The following is a 23,718-nucleotide window of genomic DNA, read 5'->3' as shown; positions in this document are numbered from 1 at the left end:
TAACTGACGAGATGCAGGTAACTTGTTTTATACTTGATGTGAATATAGTTCAATTAATCTTATTTCCATATGCAATTTGTTTTTAGGCTTTGTTGGCACCGTATTCTGAAAACAGGAAGTTGTCTCACTTCGATCATTTCACTAACTTTGCAAAGTCCCGGATCTGGGCCGTTTGAATGTGTTTACCATGAATGTCAGTATATAGGTGCACTCAAATTTCAGTGTCGGCTGATTTGACCACAGTGTTAGTTCCCCATTGGCCGTTAGTACGTCTGGAAAGGATAGGCCTGTCTGATCGCGTTGCTATGCAACGAGTCAACAAAAACAGACGTAGATGCTAGACAGATGCAGACATGTCCATGTACTCAGCAAACCAGGTAACCTTTGTGCGATCTGAGAAATACAAATTAGGAACAGTACACATTCAGCTGTTGTGTTTTACTCTGACGGACCTAGTGTTCACTTCCCACCCTCAGTATGACAGCGCCTTCAAGCCGCAGAGGTTGCAGAACTGGTGCGAACCGAAGCACTTCAAAGAGGTAGCCTAGTAAACCTCATACATCAGTACTTTGCTGATGTATTAGCTATACTGCTTGTATTTCATATAGCCTGGTAGTTTGAAGAGTAGCATTGCCATCTGAAAATGTGTTTGTGCATGTATAGAGACCTGCTGCACAGGAGGGTCACACCACCTTCATTGCTGATAATAGAGGACATCTGCTCCCAGGAGTGAAGAAGGTTAGAATATATCAAACCTATTTTTCCCCTCTTAATGAAAAATTACTTTCATTGTGAATGTGTGTGTGTGTGTGTGTGTGTGTGTGTGTGTGTGTGTGTGTGTGTGTGTGTGTGTGTGTGTGTGTGTGTGTGTGTGTGTGTGTGTGTGTGTCGCTGAAGAGGGGCAAGGCATGGCCAGAATTTAAGGGGACCTGGGATCTACCTGCTCGTATCCCGGCGCGCCACATCAACCCTACAGGCCGCTCTGTGGAGGGCCTCAATAGGCTTCAGTCCTGGGGCTTTGACCCACAGCACTCTGGCAGCAAAAACACAGACAGGCTGCAGGATGTTGGCATGCAGACTATGCAGGTAAGTTTCTGCTCTAGGGAATCATACTAGTTTGTTGCACTTAATGTATTTGTATTACTTTGTTGCACTTATTGTTTTCGTTTGTTTCTGCACTGTACTTTGGCTCTGGGTTATGCTCTTAGATGCTTGTTTGAAAAAGGAAATGTAGTTATGACTTCTGGTGACCAGTAGTTCTCTTGAATACCTATGTTGAATACACTTATTGTATGTTACTTTGGATAAAAGCATCTGCTAAATGACTGTAATGTAATTAGCACCTAGAGTAAATGCTGGCTGTGGCATGTAAAAGTATCAGGTCACCATGGCAGATGGCTTTTCCTTATTTAGAAGTATTGTTTTTAAGTGATATATTCTATACTTCTAGTGTCTACAATTCTAAAGCATTCTATGTAGATTTCAAAAGTGGCAGACACAAACATTGAGAGGCTGGTGGAAACGTTTCAGAGCCGACATACATGTTGGTCCCACCTTATCTTTTCACAAGATCTATTTCAAAAGCAATATCCGAGTCTCAAGGGTGTGACAGTCATCAGAGTTGCTGTGTAAGGTTAAGGCAAACCTAGATTTTTGTAGTTTAATTTTCTTTGAAGCATACTTGCTCTTGTATTTCTATTTTACTTCTTATACTAGCTGCATATACCTCTTATTTGTTTACTTCCCTATTGGTCTGTATTTATTTATGTTTGTGCTGCTGCAAAACCTGAATTTCCTTGAACAATAAAGGCTTATCTTCTTGTCTTTATCTTTCCTTTCAGACCAATGGGGATGAACAGCAGGACGGTGTTGCCCTGTCAGTGTTCCTCCAAGCAGAGACACAAAGATGAGCATCAAGACCAGTGAACTTCATTAAATTCTTAGTGGATGAAAACCAATGGCTACAAAAATCTGCAGTGTCAACTTATTTTAGCACGTCTGATTGTTACTCACGAATCATGAAAGGTCAAGGTGAAAAGCTTGTTGTGAAATATCTTTTTGTTACAGATGTGTTTTACCTTTTTTACACTGCCTGTGTTCCCCCATCTCTTCCCTCCTCTTAGTCTTCTACCTCTTTTATGGTTTAAATTTGATTAGTTGTCCCTCGCTGACGAAACCAGGCAAAATCTTTCTCTGTGAATGAAGTATTTATTTCGACCACCCAGAGTTGCTGATTGTCAGAGCAGTGGAAAGACTAAAAGACATGTTTGGTGAGTTTTATTTTGTTTCTGTCCAGTTTAAATGAAATATGTTTTAAGAGTTAACAAGCTGAACGGTTCTATTTTCCCGTTTACGTGTAGGAATATTTCCCCCACTGACATTTTGTGATTTTTATTTTTTATTTATTTATTTATTTATCAGACAAAAAAAAAACTACGATACCTTGTATAACAGAATCTCTGCTTCCTGGTACATGTAGGCACAGTCAAAGCCTCATGAGAGATCAGCTTTCTCTGTCCATATACTGTAGCACTCATTGGGGACATTAGTCCTTTAGTGCACATTTACCGTCCGCAAATGATCCATTAGAAAATACAATGAGTGTCTTGTCCAAGAACACTCTTGACTACATCAAGTCTAATGACATAAATGTGTACTGCATTCGACCATCATGGACTGGACTTTGAGAGAGCACAGATGAACCCATTTTGTGAGTGTAATAAAATTGTACTTTACAATCAAAATGGAGGCGTGAACACTGCAAGGCTCTAGGACTGGTCCTTCTAAAGTTGTATACCAGACCTCCACACAGCTCAATCCTTGGCAGCACATACTGTCCCTGTCCCAGTGACTAATGACTCAGTGTTATAAAACCACATGACTTTCACAGAGTAACTTCCTCCTCCACAACTCAACATTTAACAATGGACAATACAAATTACTTCCAGTATGAGTGTGTCCTAAACTGTCAGGCTGATACGTAATGCATAAGTGCATAAAACCTTGTGTAGATTCACAGCTACAACTGTGGGTACACACAGAGGCAGAAAGGCCATCCATACGACTGGATCTGGGCTCTGCTAGTCTTGTGTCAATGTGTCCTTGAGCAAGACACTTAACCCCAAAATTGCTCCTGCAGCTGTGCCTACTGTAATGGGGAAAAATATATTTTAGTATCATGAAATGTTTTAAAAGATGTACAACAGAGGGAAAGTGAGGAACACAAACACTGACAAAACACAGCAGTCCTGGGGCCTGTTGTTCGAAAGTAGAATAAAGACATCCAGGATAAGTGGGAAAGCCAGGTTGGACAAAGTCTCATAAGTTCATCCTGGCTTAATTGGTTGTTCGAACGCCGAGCCAGGTTGAGGAGGGGCGGCTTTGTCAAGCCAGGTCTAACTAATTCGAGTAAGTGCGCGGCCACGGCTTTCTTCAGCAGACCACAGAGATTGATCACAGATTCACTGATGAGACGACAGGTGTGGACACTTTCCTCCAATGAACAGCGGATCTGAATGCTGACGTAAGGTGACACACCTCTCATAAAATGAAGCACCGCTGCTGTCTTGAAGTTTGGAGACGGACTGATTAAATGAGTAGTGTAATTAATTGCAAGCACCTTTGCAAGTGCAGCCATTTCTAATTACTGTAATGACTGCAATAAAATCAGATTTGAGCTGGCAAACAATATGAAGGGTGTTTATTTACAATGACGAAAACACGAATAGGCCCCAATTATGAAAAAGAACTATCGTAATAGGCTAACTATTTATTTTTTTAATTTGATCATGTTTTGTTTTATTTCTTTTTTAAAATAATAATTTAGCATACGTGTTGTTTGTTTAAAAAGAGGCCAATGCGTAGCCTTCATCAGAACATGGAATGACTGTATAAAACACATTAATTTCTGATCAGTGCAGCCGCTGACTCCAAAGATAAGACAACAGAATCAACTAAGCTTGGCATTTAGCCTGGTCTGGAGCAGGCTAGCTGCAGAGAATAAATCACCATGGTAACTTGACCAGGTTAAAGTTATCCAGCTTTCGAACAAACGACTGCAGGCTAAATTCAGCCAGGATAACCAACATATCCCGGCTTAATCCCTTATCTAGGTTTCGAACAACAGGCCCTGGGTATGTGCACTTCAGGATCCATCAAAAGTGATTCTGCCCCATACCTCGTCAGACAAAGAGAGAGGGGACCGGCGGCCAAAAGGAGGACTGATTGACTTTACAACGATCCAGACAAAGAAATAATTTCTTCATATCGGGTAAGAAGTTGAAATTCCAAATTTCAAAATAAAATTTTTAGAAGAAAGAGTATGTCCATCAGATGTCACTCCAGAATTACGTAATATAATACAACAAACAGAGATTTAAACCTTGGTGTTTAATATTCTGGTCTTCTTGGATGATAGTTTGTCTTGTTCTACTTTTATGGGTTTTATTTGATTAAGGTTATTACAAATTAATAAAACATTTCTGTTTATGACGCCATTATGAATCTTTGCATAGGAAGATAGGAATGATTAATACAGTATAACGATTGTACTTGGATAAAACAAATTTATTTTTGAGAATATATTTTTCACGCCCTTGACCTAAAGGAAGATAGGAATGAAAATATATTTTTCACAGCCTTGACCAAAAAGAATAAAAGGAAGATAGGAATGAAAATATTTTGTTTTTCACGCCCTTGACCTAAAAAAAGGAAGATAGGAATGAAAATATGATATAACGATTGCACTTGGATGAATATTGTGTTTGTCTGAGATCATATTTTTTACGCCCTTGACCTCAATAATCGGTACTTTGTACTGATTGGTTTTCACTTGGATTTTTCCTAGTAAAGAAATCTGAGACGAGTGAGATGGGTGGAAAACAGGATAAATGTAAAGACGAAGGTCCCTCGGGACCCATAGTGGACGTTATGAAACAGAAATATGGAGAAAGTTCTGTGGAACTGTTATCCATGTGGACTAAGGATTTTGGTTTTCCAGAAAAAGGGTCTTTTAGTAAAACAAAAATTGTTGAACTAAGGGGTAAATTAAAGAAAAAAGAGAGCAAGATGAAGAAAAAAAAATGGTAAAAGTCAAAGATTTAGAAATAAATAGAGAAAAAACTAAAATGTTTGGTTCAATGGGAAACGGAATGTGAATGTAGGGAAAGAAAACAATTGCAGAAACAGATGACATGTAAAGAAAGATGTGACAGAGAAAGAAAAAGATCCGAACACCACACTCAGTCCACATAACCCATTCTCTCCTTCTTTGTATCTGAGTCTAACAGGAGCTGGAGCCCTCTCCTCAACAGATGCACCACCACCACCACCACCACCATACCTACCACTAGCAGCGGATCCTGCACAGCAGCAGCAGCAGCAGCAGCAGCAGCAGCAGCAGCAACAACAACAACAACAACAACAACAACCAGTGGTGACAGTACAGCCACCGCCTCATACACCAGCACGGGACCAGGGTGCTCACGGTGGCCAAACAACACCTTCCTCTTCACCCATGGAAGGGTGACCATCCATCCCTCCCTCTCTTGCCCTCCTCCCCCAATCACTCCTCTCCTCTCTCCTCCCTGACTCGCCAGCGTCACCGGAGTCAGAAAACATGCAATACATGTTCAAAAGACTAGCAAAGAACAACAAGATAAAGACAAGAAAAAGAAGAAACAAAAGACTGAGGACGTTCAACTGTCCATGCTCCAAGCAGTCACTCAGTTGTCCCTACAACAGGGACACCAGCAGAGGCGAGGCCAAGGCAGTTTCCAGCCTCGTTCCGACCAACGCGGACGCTTCAGAGGAAGAGGGCGGGGGATGACCAGAGGACGATCTTCCTGGAACCAAGGGGGACCACAAAGAAACCCACCCACCGGAAACAATGTTTGTTTCCACTGTGGACAACAAGGACACTGGTACAGAGACTGTCCACAAAGGAGCCCACAGAGGAGCGGATGGGGACGTGATCAGTGAAGGTGCATGTGAGGAGACAGCCACCCGCCCTGTCAAACCTCATGAAAAGGGAAGTAACACACACACACACACACACACACACACACACACACACACACACACACACACACACACACACACACACACCGCTGCCTGCAATGAAGAAAAGCTTTCTGCACTAACCGCACAAACATACACTCCCACACAAGAGCAACAGACTGCTCTTACTGACATCATTGCTCACCTTGAACAACAGAACATGCCACAAACACTCAACACGCACACTTATGCTAAATTCTCTGATGACTCATTTAAAGTAATGCCTACCACAGAGGTTGTAATAAATGGTCAAAAATGATCATTTCTTGTTGATTCTGGGGCTACTCATTCGGTAATACAACAAAAGTATTTTCCAAATCAGAGTATGAGTGGTAGATATGTATATTCACAAGGTACATCGGGTTTAACTGTAACTGAGAAATTTACTGTTCCCATGACTAGTGTGCACACTGACGTGACTGATCCTGACCCTGACATTAAAGTGAAACATTCATTTTTGTTATCATCTTTCTGCCCAATAAATCTAATGGGGAGAGACTTGATGTGCTCCTTTGGCATCTGTTTGATGTCCACACTTGATGCCTTAAAAGTAGTTAGACGAAGAGTAGTACAACAAATGATGCAATACACTCACGTCAGCTCACTTTATGTCTACCAGTGGAAAATATCCACTATCCAAGCACTGACAATGACACGTGCTGTAGACACTCGTGTGTCTCCACATGCAGTTCGCATGAATCCTGATCATCTTCACTGCACTTCTTACATCACACCAGGTCCAGATGACCAATATGCAGATTAATTATTTGAAGATGTAAATGACAATTTGCATTGTTCCACCTTGTTTTGGTCAACTCACAAATCTGCCGTGTCTGTCTCTCTCTCTCTCTCCGATACAGCAGAAAATGTTTCGAGTTAAAGATTCTTACCCACACATCTCGCTGTCCAAAGCACGGACCGATCAATGGAGAGACTTGGGTCCGTTCATGGCACAATGTGAACAACTGACGGACTGGGAACCAACTTGTGATCCCAACGTCCTACGTTCACAATCTACAGGGTTTCACAGAAGTTTCTGTGTTATGCTAGCACCTGCACTTCGTTCTGTTTATGTCCTTGAGGAAGAAACTCAGCCAAGTGATGAACATGTTGACACATTTGTAACTGATGTCTCCTCTATTTCTTCTGCCCTTACCTCTGTTCCACAGAAACTCTGGGCATCGCATAAATATGACGTGGGACTCATCAACAACTGTCAACCTGTCGTCATCACTCCGCGCTCTGATTTCCGCCCTCACAAGCACCAATATCCTCTGCGCCAAGAGGCTATTGACGGTATTAAACCAGTTTTTGAGTCACTGCTTAATGCAGGAGTGATTGTTCCATGTCCTGACTCACCGGTAAGAACACCTATTTTTCCTGTTAAAAAGATTTGTGATGCAGGCAAACCAACAGAGTGGAGATTCGTGCAGGACTTGAAAGCAGTAAATGCAGCAGTCCACGCACGTGCTCCTAATGTTCCTAATCCTTATACCATTCTAGCACAGGTTCCTCCTAAAGCAAAATAGTTTTCTGTTATTGACCTCTCCAATGCTTTTTTCAGTGTCCCAGTGGACAAAGACAGTCAGTTCTGGTTCGCCTTCAACTTCAATGGTAAGCCTTACACTTTCACTCGTCTTTGCCAAGGCTACACTGAATCTCCAACCATCTACAATGAAGCACTCAGGGAAAGCTTAGAGGGCCTCACCCTGTCTCCAGGGTCCGCTCTTCTGCAGTATGTAGACGACTGTCTCATTGCAGTACCAACACAACAACGTCAAAAAGATACATTAAAACTATTAAAACATCTGGCAGCAGAAGGCCATAAAGCCAGCCTGTCCAAACTGCAGTTTGTATCTCAAAATGTACATTTTCTGTGACAAATTGCGTCCGGTAGCATATTTCTCCGCAAAACTCGATCCTGTCGCTGCAGGCCTGCCACAGTGTCTCCGTGCAGTGGCCGCGGCTGAAAAAGCACTAGCCGCTTCTCGTGATATTGTGGGTTATGCGCCGTTGACCCTTTTAGTCCTTCATTCTGTGTCTTTGATCCTTCTCGAACAGAAGTCATCACATCTTTCCGCAGCGCGATATTTGCGTTATCACACATGTCTCTTGGACATGCCTAACGTAACTGTTAAACGCTGTACTAATCTTAACCCAGCATCATTACTTCCTACTCCTGGTGATGGTGAGGAGCATAACTGTTTGGCTGAGCTCCAAGCTCAATGCACTCCTCGACCTGACCTACTGGACACTCCTCTGACCAACTGTGACCTGGTAATGTATGTTGACGGATCTACCTCTCGCGATCCACAGACTGGTACTAATCTTGTTGGTTTTGCTGTGGTTTCTGACTCAGCTGTGCTCTGTTCGGGACCTCTTCCATGTCACCTCTCAGCCCAGGCAGCTGAGCTCATCGCACTCACTGCAGCATGTAAACTCGCTAAGGGTAAAACAGTCACCATTCACACTGACTCTCGCTATGCATTTGGTGTAGTTCATGACTTTGGTGCTCTGTGGAAACAGACACTTTCTGAAATCAGATGGCAAACCAGTTCTACATCACACACTCATTGCAGAACTGTTGGAATCCATTTTACCAACTGAAATTGCAGTATGTAAATGTGCTGCACACACATCTAACACTGATGACGTTTCAAAAGGAAATGGTTGTGCAGATGCTGCTGCGAAAGCTGTATCACAGCCTCCTTTTCACATTTCTGCCGCTGACAAAACCCACTCATTTGTTACAGTCCCTTCTTCTCTTTCAGCCATGCAGTCACTCTCCACACCGGATGAGAGGCGCCTTTGGGCCTCAGCTGGCTGCAAGTTCACTGATGGTCTGTGGTTTGGACCTGACAGCAAACCTTGTTTGCCTAAACATTTTTTTCCTCATTATGCAAAATGAACCCATGGTTTGGACCATGTGTCAAAAGGGGGAATGTTAAGTGCACTTAGTGAGACTTGGTTTACAAAGGGGTTCACAGCATATGCACAAAGGTTTTGTCAATCCTGTGTAACTTGTGCAACACACAACACAGGCAGACCTACAAGTGCATAAAATGGTTTGGTATACGATGTTGAACTTTTCACCACAGACACTGACTGAGGTGGCTGTGGTGCATCTTTCCCTTGCAAGCGAAATAAATAGAACAACTTTGAATCATTTGAAGACTTCATTATTTTCTTTGAATTTGTAAACAAAACTCTTCTCCCGATTTATAATTAGAAGTTTTTCCAAAACACTATGGTATATTACATTACAGTCATTTAGCAGACGCTTTTATCCAAAGCGACTTACTATAAGTGCATTCAACATTGGTAATCAAAAGAACTACTAGTCACCAGAAGTCATAAGTACATTTCCTTTTCCAAACAAGCATCTAAAAGCATGAAGCAGAGCATAACTCAGAGCCAAAGTACAGTGCAGAAACAAAGAAAAACAGTTAGTGCAATAAGTAATACGAATACAATAAATGCAACAAGCTAGTATTAATACAATAAGTGCTAAGTGGAAGGCTCAGGGTAGCACTTCCTGAAGAGGTGGGTTTTCAGCCTGCACCGAAAGATGGGCAGCGACTCTGCTGTCCTGACGTCAGTGGGAAGTTCATTCCACCACTGTGGGGCCAGGACAGAAAACAGCCGTGACCGGGTCGATCGACCGCCAGGACCTCTAAGCGACAGGGCGACCAAACACCCCGAGGCAGCAGAGCGAAGTGCTCGGGCGGGGGTGTAGGGATTGACCATGGCCTGGAAATAGGAAGGAGCTGTTCCTTTCACTGCCCTGTAGGCTAGCACCAGAGTCTTAAACTGGATGCGAGCTCTTACAGGTAGCCAGTGTAGAGAACGGAGAAAGGAAGTTGTGAGGGAGAACTTGGGGCGATTGAACAGTAGGCGAGCTGCGGCTTTCTGGACAAGCTCCAGAGGTCTGATGGCCGTCGCCGGGGCTCTGGCGAGTAGAGAGTTGCAGTAGTCCAGGCGGGAGATGACAAGAGCCTGGATGAGAACCTGCGCTGTCTCGTCAGTGAGGAAGGGACGAATCCTCCTGATGTTGTAGAGCAGGAATCTGCAGGAGCGTGTAACAGATGAAATGTTTGCTGAGAATGACAGTTGGTCATCCAGGGTCACACCCAGGTTCCTCGCAGTCCGAGTTGGTGTCACCACGGTATCATCAATGGTGATGGACAGGTCCCGGTGCTGGCAACCCTTCCCCGGAAGGAACAGTAGCTCAGTTTTGTCTAGGTTGAGCTTGAGGTGGTGTGTCGTCATCCACTTCACGATGTCAGCCAAGCATGCAGCGATGCGCGTCTCCACTTGGGTGTCACCGGGGGGAAAAGACAAGACCAGCTGGGTGTCATCGGCATAACAATGGTAGGAGAAGTCATGCGAGCGAATAACAGAACCCAGAGATGTTGTGTAGAGCGAGAAGAGAAGGGGGCCCAGGACTGAACCTTGCGGAACCCCCGTAGTCAGCAAGCGTGGTTCCGACACGGCCCCCCTCCAGGTCACCTGGTAGGATCGACCCGTCAGGTAGGATGCAAACAGGGAGAGTGCAGAGCCTGAGATGCCCATCCCCTCGAGGGTGGAGAGGAAGATTTGATGGTTCACAGTGTCAAACGCCGCAGACAGGTCCAGGAGAATCAAGACAGAGGAGAGAGAGTTAGCTCTCGCGGCGTGAAGCGACTCTGTCAATGCAAGGAGGGCCGTCTCTGTCGAGTGACCCACTTTGAACCCAGACTGGTGGGGGTCCAAAAGGCTGTTCTGGTGGAGATAGGAAGACAGTTGGTTAAAGACAGCACAGCACGTTCAAGTGTTTTGGATAGAAAGGGTAGAAGAGAAACCGGTCTGAAGTTCTTGACATCAGAGGGGTCAAGTGATGGTTTCTTCAGAAGGGGGGTGACTCTGGCGGCCTTGAAGGCCGTGGGAAAGCATCCTGAAACAAGAGATGTGTTGATGAGGTGGGTGAGGAAAGGAAGGAGTTCAGTCGCAATAGACTGAAGAAGAGGGGAAGGGATCGGGTCAAGGGAGCACGTGGTGGGGCGGTTAGATGTAACAAGGTTGAGGACCTCGTTAGGGGAGAGGGGAGCCAGATAGGGTAAGATGGGGTGTGGAGATGGGAGGGAGAGCTGTGGGGGCAGGGTTGGACAGGGAGAGAGGGACTAAGAGAAGGAGGATCTGATATCGTTTACCTTCTTGTCAAAGAAGTTGGCGAAATCATCAGGGAGAAGGGAGGAAGTAGGAGGAGGGGGTGGGGGTTGGAGGAGTGAAGTGAAAGTTTCAAAGAGTTTTTTAGGATTGGAAGCAGAGGTTAGGATTTTAGAGCGGAAGAATGCAGCTTTAGCAGTAGATAGGAGGAAAGTGGAAAGAAGAGCTTTGAAGTTAAGAAGGTCCTCCGGGAGTTTGCCTTTTCTCCATTTACGCTCAGCCTCTCTTAGGCTCTGTCTATCAGTACGCACTGAGTCCGACAGCCACGGGGCAGGTGGAGTTGGCCGTGCAGGCCTGGAGGTGAAGGGACAGAGTTTGTCCAAAGAAGAAGTAAGGGTGGAGAGGAGAAGGTCAGTAGCAGTATCAGGGGATAGGAGAGAGAAGGATTCAGGGTCAGGGAGAGCAGAGGTGACAGAAGAGGAAAGATCAGCAGGGGAGAGGGAGCGGAGATGACTCCGGGTAGAAACCATGTGGGTAGGTGGAGGAAGTGATGGGGGAGAGGATAGGGAGTAGGACATGAAATAGTGGTCAGAGAGCTGGAGGGGAGTGACAGAGAGGTTAGTAGTAGAACAGTGCCTAGTGAAGATAAGATCCAGCTGGTTGCCGGCCTTGTGGGTAGGAGGAGAAGAGGAGTGGTAAAGGTCAAAGGAGGAGAGGAAGGAAAGAAGAAGAGGTTCAAACTTATCGGTCTGGATGTTGAAGTCACCGAGCAGGATGAGTGCCGAGCCATCGTCATGGAAGTGCGAGACTAATGTGTCGAGCTCCTCCAGGAACTCACCAAGAGGCCCTGGTGGGTGATACACAACAGCAATGGTGAGCTTGACTGGATGAGTGATAGTAACAGCATGACATTCGAAAGAGGACGGGGAGAACTGAGGAACAGAGACAAGAGAGTATTTCCATTTTGGGGAAATTAGCAGGCCAGTACCACCACCCCGCCTCGCAGCTCTGGGAGTGTGAGAGAAAGAGTACACATCTGACAGAGCTGTGGGTGTGGTGGTGTTTTCTGGTGTGATCCAGGTCTCAGTTAGAGCAAGAAAGTTAAGGGAGAGCAAGGAAGCGTAACCTGAGATTAACTCAGCTTTCGACACTGGCGACTGGCAGTTCCAGAGCCCCCCTGCCACCACTTGCTCGGCCTGAGCTGAGAGAGTAGGATAGATGAGGTTAGTGGGGTCACGGCTCCTGAAAGCTGCCCAATGTCTATGTGACCACCAGGCAGAGGAACGGACAGAAATAGGATGCAAACACATGGTAGTACACGCTTGAGAAGTCTTAGCTTGATGAAGTCGGGCTTGAAAAAGTCAGCCTGTTGCCTTTGTTTGCCAGATGCTTCCAGCAGTGGTTAAGTACAGCTATCTACTGATTGCTCATTGTCTGCCAGGAGTGGAAGCTCCGCCTTTGCAATCAGCAATCAAGGCTTGCTCAAACAAGCAGAAACTCAGAAAGCACTTCACAACTCAGGCCACTGAGGCAGGCCTAAGTACAGCTATCGAGACAGTTAGTTTAAAGCAAGAACAAGATACTTATCAAATGCAGGTGAGTTTAGAAGTTCAGCTGTTCCTCCAGGAGATGGATACACTGAAGTTAAAACTCAAACTGGATTACTTATATCCTTGAGAGGTGGAAGCTCCGCCTTTGCAATCAGCAATCAAGGCTTGCTCAAACAAGCAGGAACTCAGAAAGCACTTCACAACTGAGGCCACTGAGACAGGCCTAAGTACAGCTATCGAGACAGTTTAAAGCAAGTTAGTTTAGTATATAAATAGATACTGAAATGTAAGTCGCTTTGGATAAAAGCGTCTCCTAAAAAAAATTACTGTAATGGTCCTCCTTTATGAATCGCAAAAGCACCGAGTGTGAAATTGAGAAGCTCATCGGTGAAGTCAAGAAAGGAATTGCGAAAGGAAAAACGGCTCTGAAATCACAAATGAGAAACAAAAACTACTAAATTAATTGTTTTTTTACAGAGGCTATAAACAAAGAAAGTACTTATCTACAGCGGCGTATAGATTATATTTTTCTCCCCACATTATTGGAATACAGAGACAGATGGAACTGTAATATTAAACATGTTAAAGTAAATTCAGCAGTTTATCAATTAAAATCTTCCACGGATTGGGGTTCAGCGGGGGCTCCGGAGGGAAGGGAACATTCTTTTATGCCATGTTACACAACACAGCACAGGCCTGGTAATCTCGCACACCTTTTAAAATAAGATAAGTGTCCCTAGAGGGAAATGTATTCTGGGCTCTGTCCTGCTGTTCCACTGTAGTTAAAATAACAGAACTTCCATGTAACAGTTTGCATATACACAAATTCTGCTAATGTTGACATATCGCACAACCCCCATTGCCAACATTCTACATAGGATGCTGGTGTTGAGACTCTAATGGACATAAACAGGAATGAATGTTTACATGGGTTCAGTCTGCTCTGGGGGATCTGGATTCTACCAGTGTCACAATCTCAAGTTGGTGGTTTACACCCAGACGCAGATCAAGAGTTGAGGAGGCAGCAGCTGGAGTACAGCAGGTAACAGGAGACGGTCCTAAAAGCTAAGAAAACTTCACACTGAGCAAATGTAAACACAAGGAACAAGGCTAGAACGTAGAATCAGCTTGTGTTCAGGGTGGATTCTTGTTCAATCATTTGTGTACAGTGCCAGGAGGACCAGGGAACTGACACAGCCCTGAGGGGCCCCAGTACTGACTAATCCGAGCCATGAGAGGGTATTATGGACCCTAACACTGGGTACAATTAGTTAAAAAAAAAAGAAAAATAGTATTTGTTTGACCCATCCGCCTTCCCTCCTTTCTGTCACTTTAGAGTAAAAATGCCACCACCGCTATGTCCCTGTGAAGTCTAGGGATAAGGGAAGAACATAAGCCGGTGTTATCGGGCGTTGATTGTCATTTATTGCCAAAGGGCCACAAAAAACAAGCAGCAAAACAGAAAAGAAACCCACAATCACAGATAAATCAACTGATGTTGGCATGTAAAGATAAGGGAATGGTGCCACATCAGTAATCAAACAAATCAATCTCTACTATGAATCTTAAATTCACAGGTGTCCGCTGACAAAAAACCCAAAGAAAATACAAGCAAAATAAATAGCTGCCTATCTTAACTTAATGAGCAACAACAACACAAAAGGACACAAATGAAAATGCAAACACAATAACAAATGAATCCCTGCCAAGTCCCCAAAACTAGTGCCTCTTTGTTAACACCCTGTTATACATCAAAGAAAACACAAAGTTCAAGGACACGGCATCCCAGCTTATCGATAAGAAGCACAATGGCGAACTGTTCAATGAAGATCATCACCTCCCCGGTTGTGAGTCCCAGATGTCTCGGTTTGAGAAGACAGCCGTGGGATTGGGGGATGGGACTGATGACATCAGAGCAAAGGGAAACCTCCACGGTTTGGACCGATCCCAGGGAGTGAGGCTGTGTGAGGAACGACGGTGCATCGTTGTCTACAGAGAGAGGACGTAACACACATGGTGGACATGACACGGCTTCATGTTGACCCTGTTGTCCCTGTTGCTCGGTACCCTTCCCTGAGTAGGTTGTTGGTTTTTGGGCTCCGAGCATGGGTTGAGCTCCACCTAACAACACCAACACCACACATCATCGGCAGCAAAACGCTGTATGACGCTATGTTCACAACTCAATTTTCATCAAAGAAACAAACTTCTTATTGACCGCAGCTTCACACCGTTTCATTAGACACCGGATTGTTGCTACGTCAGTGAGAATGTTTAACAAGGCACAAAAGTCACATGTTCAGCTTGCATACAAGATCCATCAGGTCAAATAAAAAAATATTCATCTGGCCGGAAGAAAGAAATCACTCCTATGTTTGGTGTGGAATTGTACTAAGCTTTGTTGAGATCCTGATTTTCTTGATGATCACCCACTCCTTCTGCCCAGCTGTGACTTTTATCCTCAGACAAGAAGAGCTAAAACTATAGTTTTTGTCCATCTCTACCTTCTCAAACCTCCCATTCTCTAATGTTCCCACTGACTGGAACTCTTTACAACTCTTCTCCCCTTTCTCTGTAGTAATCACGTCATGGCCTATCTCCACCTGAGCTAACTCCAGGAGGTCTTTGCCCTCTGATCCTGTTTCTACAAATATCCCCGTCACTACTGTAGGCTCTGTGAACACTGCTGTCAGGTAAGTTCCGTTTTCTGGGGAGCGTCCCCAGAAAAATCCCTCACCGGCATCCCAGGCCAGTTTGGGGTAGTGTTTCTTGTAGGTGGACATATCAGAATAAACCTCAGCTGGAGGATTGGTGTATAACCCCTCCTCAAAGTTCTTGTCCTTTAGCTTGTTGTAAGTCCCTTGGAACGAGGAGTAAGTCCCCATGTGTTGGAACAGTGAGGGTTTGAAAATGATTGGCTCCTTTTGTGTCAGCAAATCTCGGAAACGAGACATTAACCAGTCGCAAGGCATTTCCTGGTAGAAGAGGAAGAGAAAGCGGGCCAGGAGAGGAAGATGGGCGGATTTGTATAGTTTTCCAATGTAGCCGAGGACTGAGAATTCCAGCATTGCCCAGGTGGTCTTCTTCGCCTCTTGCTCCTCAACACGCCTCCTGATGGTGGAGAGGAAATATTTTGCAGAGGAGACGTCGTCCTCTAGCTGGAGGTAGTATCTGCCAAGACCGGCACTGTAGTGGATCAGGAAGGAGTAATCCAGGTTCTGCTTGGAGCGGAACGATACCCTTTCTGGAGCATCGTTGTAGTTCCTCTTTAGACCTGCAGGAGAACCAAAGAGACCTGTATCAGTATCCAGGCTACAACCTCCAGTTCTAAAAAGTGAAGCCAAACCTGAAGTGCCTTAAAGCTGCATTCTCTCTAACGTCCATCAGGGGCGACTCCTCTGATTGTATAGAAGTCTATGAGAAAATGACTCTAGTACTCTCTTGATTTATTACCTCAGTAAACAATGTAAACATGACTTTAAGGTCTCAATCTCTAGTTTCAAGTCTTCTTCAATACAGCATGATGTTCACTTAGTAAATTATGGTCCATTTAGAGTCAAATAGGCCTAAATATGTCTCATTCAGAGTTTGGTTGTACTTAGCGCCACTTGTGTCACTTCTGGTTCCAAAAAAACAAGATGGCCACGGCCTAAATCAGGGGTCGGTAATTGGCGGACCGCGGCCCGGATCCGGACCCAGACGCTGTCCTATCCAGACCCGGACATATAATTGAGAATCATACATTTTGGCGGGCGCTAATGTTTTAACCTGCGCATCTTTTTTGGCCTTTATGGCACTCATTCAGCAGTTCAGGAAACACACTGACCAATTGCATGCATTAATTTAATCTCACGTGACGCTACTCAGCCAATCGAATGTTTATTCCAAAATGCATCGTGAGTCGAATGAAATTATGCAGACAGGCGAGAGACGGACACCATTGAGCGAGACGGAGAGCATTGAGAGAGACGGAGAGACGGAGAGCAGTGAGAGAGACGGAGAACAGTGAGAGAGACGGAGAGCAGTGAGAGAGATGGAGAACAGTGAGAGAGACGGAGAGACAGAGAGACGGAGAGCAGTGAGAGAGACGGAGAGACGGAGAGCAGTGAGAGAGATGGAGAACAGTGAGAGAGACGGAAAACAGTGAGAGAGACGGAAAACAGTGAGAGAGACGGAGAGCAGTGAGAGAGAGCAGTGGGAGAAGTAAGTCGGAGAAGCAAGTTAACATGGCGTGCTCTAAAAAGAGAAAAGTGGACCTCGAAAACCGAGCTTTTAATAAAGAATGGACGGACTTGTATTTGTTCATTCTTCCTGCTGGTGCTACAAAACCACTCTGTCTCATATGTTCAGAGACCGTGGCCATTAAGCGCCAATGTGAAACGCCACTATGAGACCAAACACAAATCTTTCGACCGAGGCAGCTTTTTCCACTATGAACATTATTAAAAACAAATATCGTTCCAGGATATCCAATGAGCACCTTCATATGTGCATGAGACTAGCCCTGACACCATTCCAGCCCAGATTTAAAATCCTGGCAGGACAAGCTACAACTCACTTCTCTCACTAAACAAGAAAAAGAGATGGAGTGGGATGTAAGAGGGAAAGAAAGAGAAAAGGAGGTGTTAAAGCTGTTCAATTGTTAAGAGATTGTTTATTATAAAGTTGACAGATCATTATGATGTTACCAAAAAGAGAAGAAAAAAAGTTAACTCCAGCCACACTTTTTAATTTTCATTCATTTTTCTAAAATCAAGCACTTTTTTTTAATAAGATGTAAGTTTTTCAAAAGTTATTTTTTGTGTATTTTATTTTTAGATGGAGCCTTTATTTTACTTGAAATGAGAGAAGAACATTTATTTATGTATTTCTATTTATTATTTATAATCCATCCAGTTCAATTTGAAAACAGAACAATAATTGTTAAAATATAATTGATGTGTGTGATGTCTTTATTTAAATTTGACAGTTGTTGACTACACAGAGACGTTGTTACTACTACTAGGCTACTATATGGCACTAAATGGCGCAAGTTAGATATTATTATAATGTTCCGGACCTTTGCACGAGGAGATTTTCTCAATCTGGACCTTTTGGAATTTTAATTGAATACCCCTGGCCTAAATGCTTAATTCATGGCTTTAAAACAGTAGTTCACAAACCAATCATCACGGTGACTACGTCCACTTCTTATGTACAGTCAGTATCACACGTCAACCAGACACTCATGACATAGATACGAATCAAATTGTACAGGTGTAGGAGCACATGTGCTCCTACACCTGTACATAGTACTACACCTGTAAGAGAAGGGTACTGATCCTGAGGAACATGGAGGACCACCAGCTGGCCCTGTTCCAGCTCCAAAGCAAATTCAGTTTTGATCTCCCTCGTTGTAGTGACTCTCCAGCTGACATCAAAATCTGCCAGCAGCACTACCACCACCATGGAAGAGCACTCTTCAGGAGATGACTGTAAGAAGAGGGACTTCAAGGTGGGGATTAGATAGCTGCCCTTCTTCCTCTTCACTGATGATAATCCAATGGATAAATACCCTGAAACATGTCCGGACAGAAAAGTGTAATGTGTAACCAGATTCATCTGTTAAGTGACAATTCCAGTGGAAGCCCAGCACTAATGGTAAATCATGTTCATGATCCATCACTCTGCAGTTAGTAATCAAGCCATCATGAATCTACTTGTCCCTCTCTCTATTCTCTAACCCTTATCTAATATACCTTTAAACTGTCCTTGAATCCTACTCTCACCAAAGCAAAGAGTAGATACTCAGCTACATAATCAGAATTTACATCTACATTGTATTTGCTCAGCGGTATTTAAACCAAAATTAGCCCTGTCGGGTTGCAGCTGAAAAGAAGAAGGCTACAATATTGTCATACATGCCATATTAATACATCTAAGCAACACATTAACTTAACAGAATACAAACATGAAATAATAGTCAGATCTATTTGTGCCCTAGATGAAGCAGTGATATTATAAATCAATCAATGTATATCTGGGGTGACTGTGGCTAAGTGGAGAGCAGGGCTGCCTTTCAATCAGAGAGTCAGTGATTCAATACCCGGTTACTGCTCTGCTAGTTTCACTTAACCCCAAAATTTTGCTGGGTTTGGCTGGGGTAGCTGCGTCTACGGTGTGTAGATAGATGCTGAATTGTAAGTCGCTTTGGATAAAAGCGTCTGCTAAATGATCGTAATGTAATGTATATCAATTGATCAATCAATTCATTTAAACACATTCACAGTTGTCCTTCCTGCATTTATCAGTATAAACTGTGCTGCTTTCAGCCAGAATGATGTGTTTAACTTCTTCATATTTGTCTTATACAATAGTTTGCTCTTCATTTGTAAAATATGCAGCTCTGCTGACAGCAGACATGTCCATGTTAGGGATTATTCAAATGCTGCAAACCCCGCCTCTCCATGTGAACGCGCTGACAGCCAGATTGAGAAACCCTGGTTGATTTACCATGTCGATAACCAGCTTTGTAGGACCGCTTAGTGGGGGTCGTGGCTGTTAGGGTTAGTTAAGCCAGATAGCCAGAAGATTTCCTGAGTATGTTGAACTCGCTTCATAATACATTCCCTGGTTTGATGTCAGTCACCATCCCTACTAATCTAGTTCCGCTAGTTGCCCCGATTTACCTACAACCCCCCCACTCAATACAGTCCTACAAAAGAATCTTCAGCAGGCAACAAAGCATACCTTTCTGTCCATAACATCACCAGCTAACCCCTCAAGCTAAAACCAACTAGCTATTGACATGCTATGGTCCATGGTTTGTACTTAACCCCTAAACTATGGTGGCGCCCAACCAGTTCAGTTAAAGGAGTTGTATTTAACACTCTGAACATTAATATAGCAGCAAACAACTATTGTCAATGGAACAATATAGTGGAGTAATGTCTACCTGAGCAGAGAATGAAGTCACTCTCTCTCTTTGTGTGTGTTGTAATCCAAGCTGCTCCTGGCTTTGTTGACATAGCCGGGCCGGCTGCGCATGCTTTGGGTGCATGTTAGTGCATGTGAATGATTATGTACATAAGTGTGTGCACGCAGTTTGGTAAATGAAGTACACAGAGTGCAATAGCTTGTCAAGGTATGAAGGGCATTTACCACCAAAGATGGCAAATTGACTTTCCAGATCGGTTATTAGTGAGTGAGTAAAATACATAAGTGGCCTAATATTCAATGATAAAGACATATAAATACACGTAATATACGGTAAATATTAAAATGCTAAAGCGTATACTGACACGGTGTGTTTAATTTAATTACAATAAGCGCAAATGGAAAAGGAGGTTACCATGAGTCTGTAACAGTTCACATTTTATTTTCAGTTTGTACAATGGTCTTGGACATCATTTTTGTTATTTTAAAGTTAATGACCATCACATCAATTCTTCTTTCACCAAAAAGGAAAAGACAAGGTGTGTAACTCACTCTGTTGAGTAGATGGGGCTCCAGCAAGCACCTGATAGGACACATTGAGAGGCAGGTAATCTCCCTGTTCCACCCACGACTCTTTACTAACCAACCTCTCTGCTTGAAAAGTAAACTCATTTGGAATTGGTTCGTGTGAAATTATCCGGCCCTGCAAAACAAATACATTTATTGATCGATCAGAATTAATTACAGTTGTGACACTGTTTTCCATACACTGAAGCATGAAACAAAGTTAGGGAGGCATCGATCAGGCTTTTTCAGTCTCGATACCGAGTACTGATCTGACAGCGTTTCATTAATAGGCCGTATGCCTCGCTGAGTGGAAGAGACTGGGATCATTCTTTTACATGTAAGGCAACATCAACCATGACTTAAAAATTGCTTTCCTAATTTTGTATATCAAAGCTTATTATAATAATAAATCGTACACCAGCAAGTTGGTAAAAATTCTAAATTAGCAGGAAGTGTAAACCCTTTCAGTGCAAATTGGTCAAAACTTAAACAGGAATTATCGTCACAGTAAAGAAATCATATATTCTATAAATATAGAATTGTAGTGAATAGATCAGCCCCATGGTCACCGAAACATGTTCCAGCTATTTGAGTCAGTATTGGTGCATCCCAGTGGAAATGTGAGTGTTGCAACTAATGGCCTGAAATGTAAGCCTTGCAGTCCTTAGTGTGCATGTGTGTGTGTGTGTGTGTGTGTGTGGGGGGGGGGGGGGGGGGGTACTCACAGCAATTAGGAAGTTAAGAAAGTACAATACTCCAACGAGAATCACCACTGCCAAAACACTCTTCTTCGAATGACGTCGCATTTTCCTGTCATATACCCATGCGCACAAGTCCACCCACACACACATACATATACACACACACACACACACACACACACACACACACACACACACACACACACACAGTGGATACTGCATTATGCTGGTGTGTAAGTCAGTCAGCAAAACAGTAAATAATTCAGTTAATGAATGCTTCAGAAGGCCCAGATACAGCAACAGGTTACAATGGACCTGGACCTAATTTGGCAATAACAAGCAGCTCTCTGCTCTCTGCGCTGCTTTAGCATGCATACGTACATGTGAAGACATGCATTACATTACATAGTATGTATCAGATTAGGGATGCACCAATCTACACTTTTCAGGATCAATACATATACGTGCACTTTGGGTATCGGCCGATACTGAGTACCAATCTGATATGTTTAATTAATAAACTGTATGCCTGTGTGGATTTTTTTAATGTAAGGCAACATCAGCCTTGACTTAAACATTGCTTTCCTAATTTTGTAAAACAAAATGTAACTCAGTAAAGTGCAGATCTCCATCTGCTGCATTGTGTGACTGAATTAACACAACCAGCACTGTGAAAGGAGTTATTTATTCTTATAAAAATAAATTGGGATCCAGCCAATTGGTAAAAAAATCTTCAAAATGCGGAATCACAATTCAGGTGTAAACCTTTAGCTGCAACAAATTGGTCAAAACTTTAACAGGAAATAAAATCACAGTAAATTGTATAAAATCATAGAATTGAATTGAATAGATCTGCCCCATTGTCACAGACACCCGACCCAGCTATTTGAGTCAGTATTGGCCGATATCTGATATCGTATATGTGCATCCCTACATCAGATACTGTGGATAGTAAGGTCTAAAATAGGATCCTCTAACATTACCACAAAGCTCTAGTTTTTTGACAATACTGATGTGATAGCTGATAAGGATTGTGAAAAACATTTTTTTGGCTGAGACTTGAAGGAAATGAGTCCTGCCTGGCTCTCATTAGAATAGATTTGAAAATGTAAACAGGTTTACACCATTACAAAATGTAAACTCAGCAAAAGTTGCATTTATATTTAAACTCAGTCTTAGATAGCAGATTCAAATAAAAACTCTTTTTACCAGCAATTGTAATATTACCAGTAAGTAATAGATGCAGTATTATCAGAAAGTGCATTTCATTTACACTGGAATAACCTCCCAGCAAAAAGACAAAAACGAATATAAAAATATATATATCTTTCATAAATGTTGATTCTTGTTATTCCCATTTCTACTCGTTTCCATTGTCATTGTGCCCTTTGAGCTTTCTTTTCTTCTTGTGGACTGTTGCCACAACAATGGACGGACACAAGGAGGAGCGTGACTGAACGGGAGGTAGCGGAGTAAACCCGGCAGAGAGGAACCGAATGGAGAGTCACCCTTCAATCTATATTTAGCGAAGGCAGGCCCGCTGTTTACACACACTGACGGACAAGGACGTCATTCTAGTGATAAAAGGATCCCCGTGTAGTTGAATTGCGGGCCGTCCTCTGGTATAGGGGCACATGACAGGCTTCAGAAGTTCAGCCAACGAGAATACCGAGCCTCCGTCACAAACACCAGCCAGATGTCCGAGTCATAGGCTAATAATCCTGCTCTATACTTAAAAGTCCAAAATGCTTCCTGTTACCGCGTAGAGCGGGTGTTCTATTGCCAGTTCCCAGACAGGAGTGACAGGGCAGGTGTGCCCATGTGTGTGGAAGGGACGTTTTTTTTGTTTGTTTAAATTGCCTTGTATCGTTAGTAGCCATAAGAAAGTGTGGCTACTAACGACACAAGACAACTGTAGCTAGTCCAACAGTAACGGTCTAAATGGATGGTCTCTAGAGATAACCCTTCCATTATAGGAGGATACACAAAGTTGTATTGTTGGTTATTATCGAGAACCAGCATCTACGTGGATAGGCTATTCATTAAAAAAACCATATGACTAGTATATAGGAATAGTTAAAGTTAAGTTATGGATTCTGTTCCAATGAAGCACGTTTCCGACTGTTCACCTTATTCAACCTACGTTAATTCAATAGCGAACCTAGCCAGCTGTTATTTAGTAGCCTAACTACGCTCAACAGTAACTGTCGTTTTCACCAAAAACACAGCCGCAGCCGCGTTAATAACACAGTAATAAGGTCGTTCATTTCAAAAATACTAAATATGTAAACATAGCACGTACGCCTTCATACGAAAAAAAATATTTAAAAGAGTTGGCCAAATGTGTCGTACATAACGCTGTCACTGAATATAAAAGCGACTGGTTTGCGTCACTTATCGTAAAGGTAAACGGTTAAAGTAGAAACTTGTGTCCACTCACCTCCCTCAGCCAGCTCAGCTTCAGCAGCGGCACGTCAGCCAGTGAATAAGCTCCGTACAGTGTGCTTATAAGGCACGGAAAATCCCAGGCATCATGGGAGAGGAAAGAAATGACTCGCGCGCTGATAGTGCTACATAGAACAAAAACCCCGTGTTACCACAGTGTGTTGGATTTAATGCTACCGTTTCTTCTCGCACACTGTATGGGAGTGATTACAAACCAGGTGGCCGGGGCGTAAACTAATCCAGGTGCGTCGTCACTGTTGAACGGTAACCGCCTGCGTGAATATAGACAACCCACAGAGTTACTGTATTTAGTGGATTAACTCATTAGTCTCTCGCAA

At 43.3% G+C, this 23,718-nt stretch overlaps 2 protein-coding genes across 3 annotated transcripts; one reads left to right on the top strand and one right to left on the bottom strand.

The window, feature by feature from the left end:
• The first annotated feature begins 319 nt into the window (after positions 1-319).
• cfap126 (cilia and flagella associated protein 126) lies at positions 320-2,000 on the top strand. 2 transcript variants are annotated; one of them, XM_068732882.1, is made up of 5 exons: positions 320-377; positions 477-539; positions 664-738; positions 898-1,086; positions 1,842-1,995. In XM_068732882.1, exons 1-5 carry the CDS (start codon positions 354-356, stop codon positions 1,908-1,910), a joined length of 420 nt encoding a protein of 139 aa, XP_068588983.1. In that variant the 5' UTR covers positions 320-353; the 3' UTR covers positions 1,911-1,995. The 2 variants fall into 2 exon arrangements, with proteins under 2 accessions (XP_068588983.1, XP_068588984.1); XM_068732883.1 differs by lacking the exon at positions 664-738 and having other exon boundaries at positions 1,842-2,000.
• Positions 2,001-14,154: 12,154 nt separating this feature from the next.
• On the bottom strand, positions 14,155-23,584 carry LOC137889255 (alpha-1,3-mannosyl-glycoprotein 4-beta-N-acetylglucosaminyltransferase C-like). Its single transcript, XM_068733028.1, has 5 exons — positions 23,376-23,584; positions 20,960-21,044; positions 20,220-20,370; positions 18,053-18,307; positions 14,155-16,026 (listed from the first exon to the last, which is right to left on the bottom strand). Exons 2-5 carry the CDS (start codon positions 21,038-21,040, stop codon positions 15,122-15,124), a joined length of 1,392 nt encoding a protein of 463 aa, XP_068589129.1. The 5' UTR covers positions 21,041-21,044; positions 23,376-23,584; the 3' UTR covers positions 14,155-15,121.
• Positions 23,585-23,718: the final 134 nt, after the last annotated feature.

Source organism: Cebidichthys violaceus, unplaced genomic scaffold (genome assembly GCF_023349555.1).
Source record: "Cebidichthys violaceus isolate CVI_PGR_0920_01 unplaced genomic scaffold, fCebVio1.0.p SCAF_6, whole genome shotgun sequence".
Lineage (NCBI taxonomy): Eukaryota > Metazoa > Chordata > Actinopteri > Perciformes > Stichaeidae > Cebidichthys > Cebidichthys violaceus.
Note: the sequence above shows the minus strand (reverse complement) of the source record. Positions and strands in the feature narration are given on the sequence as shown.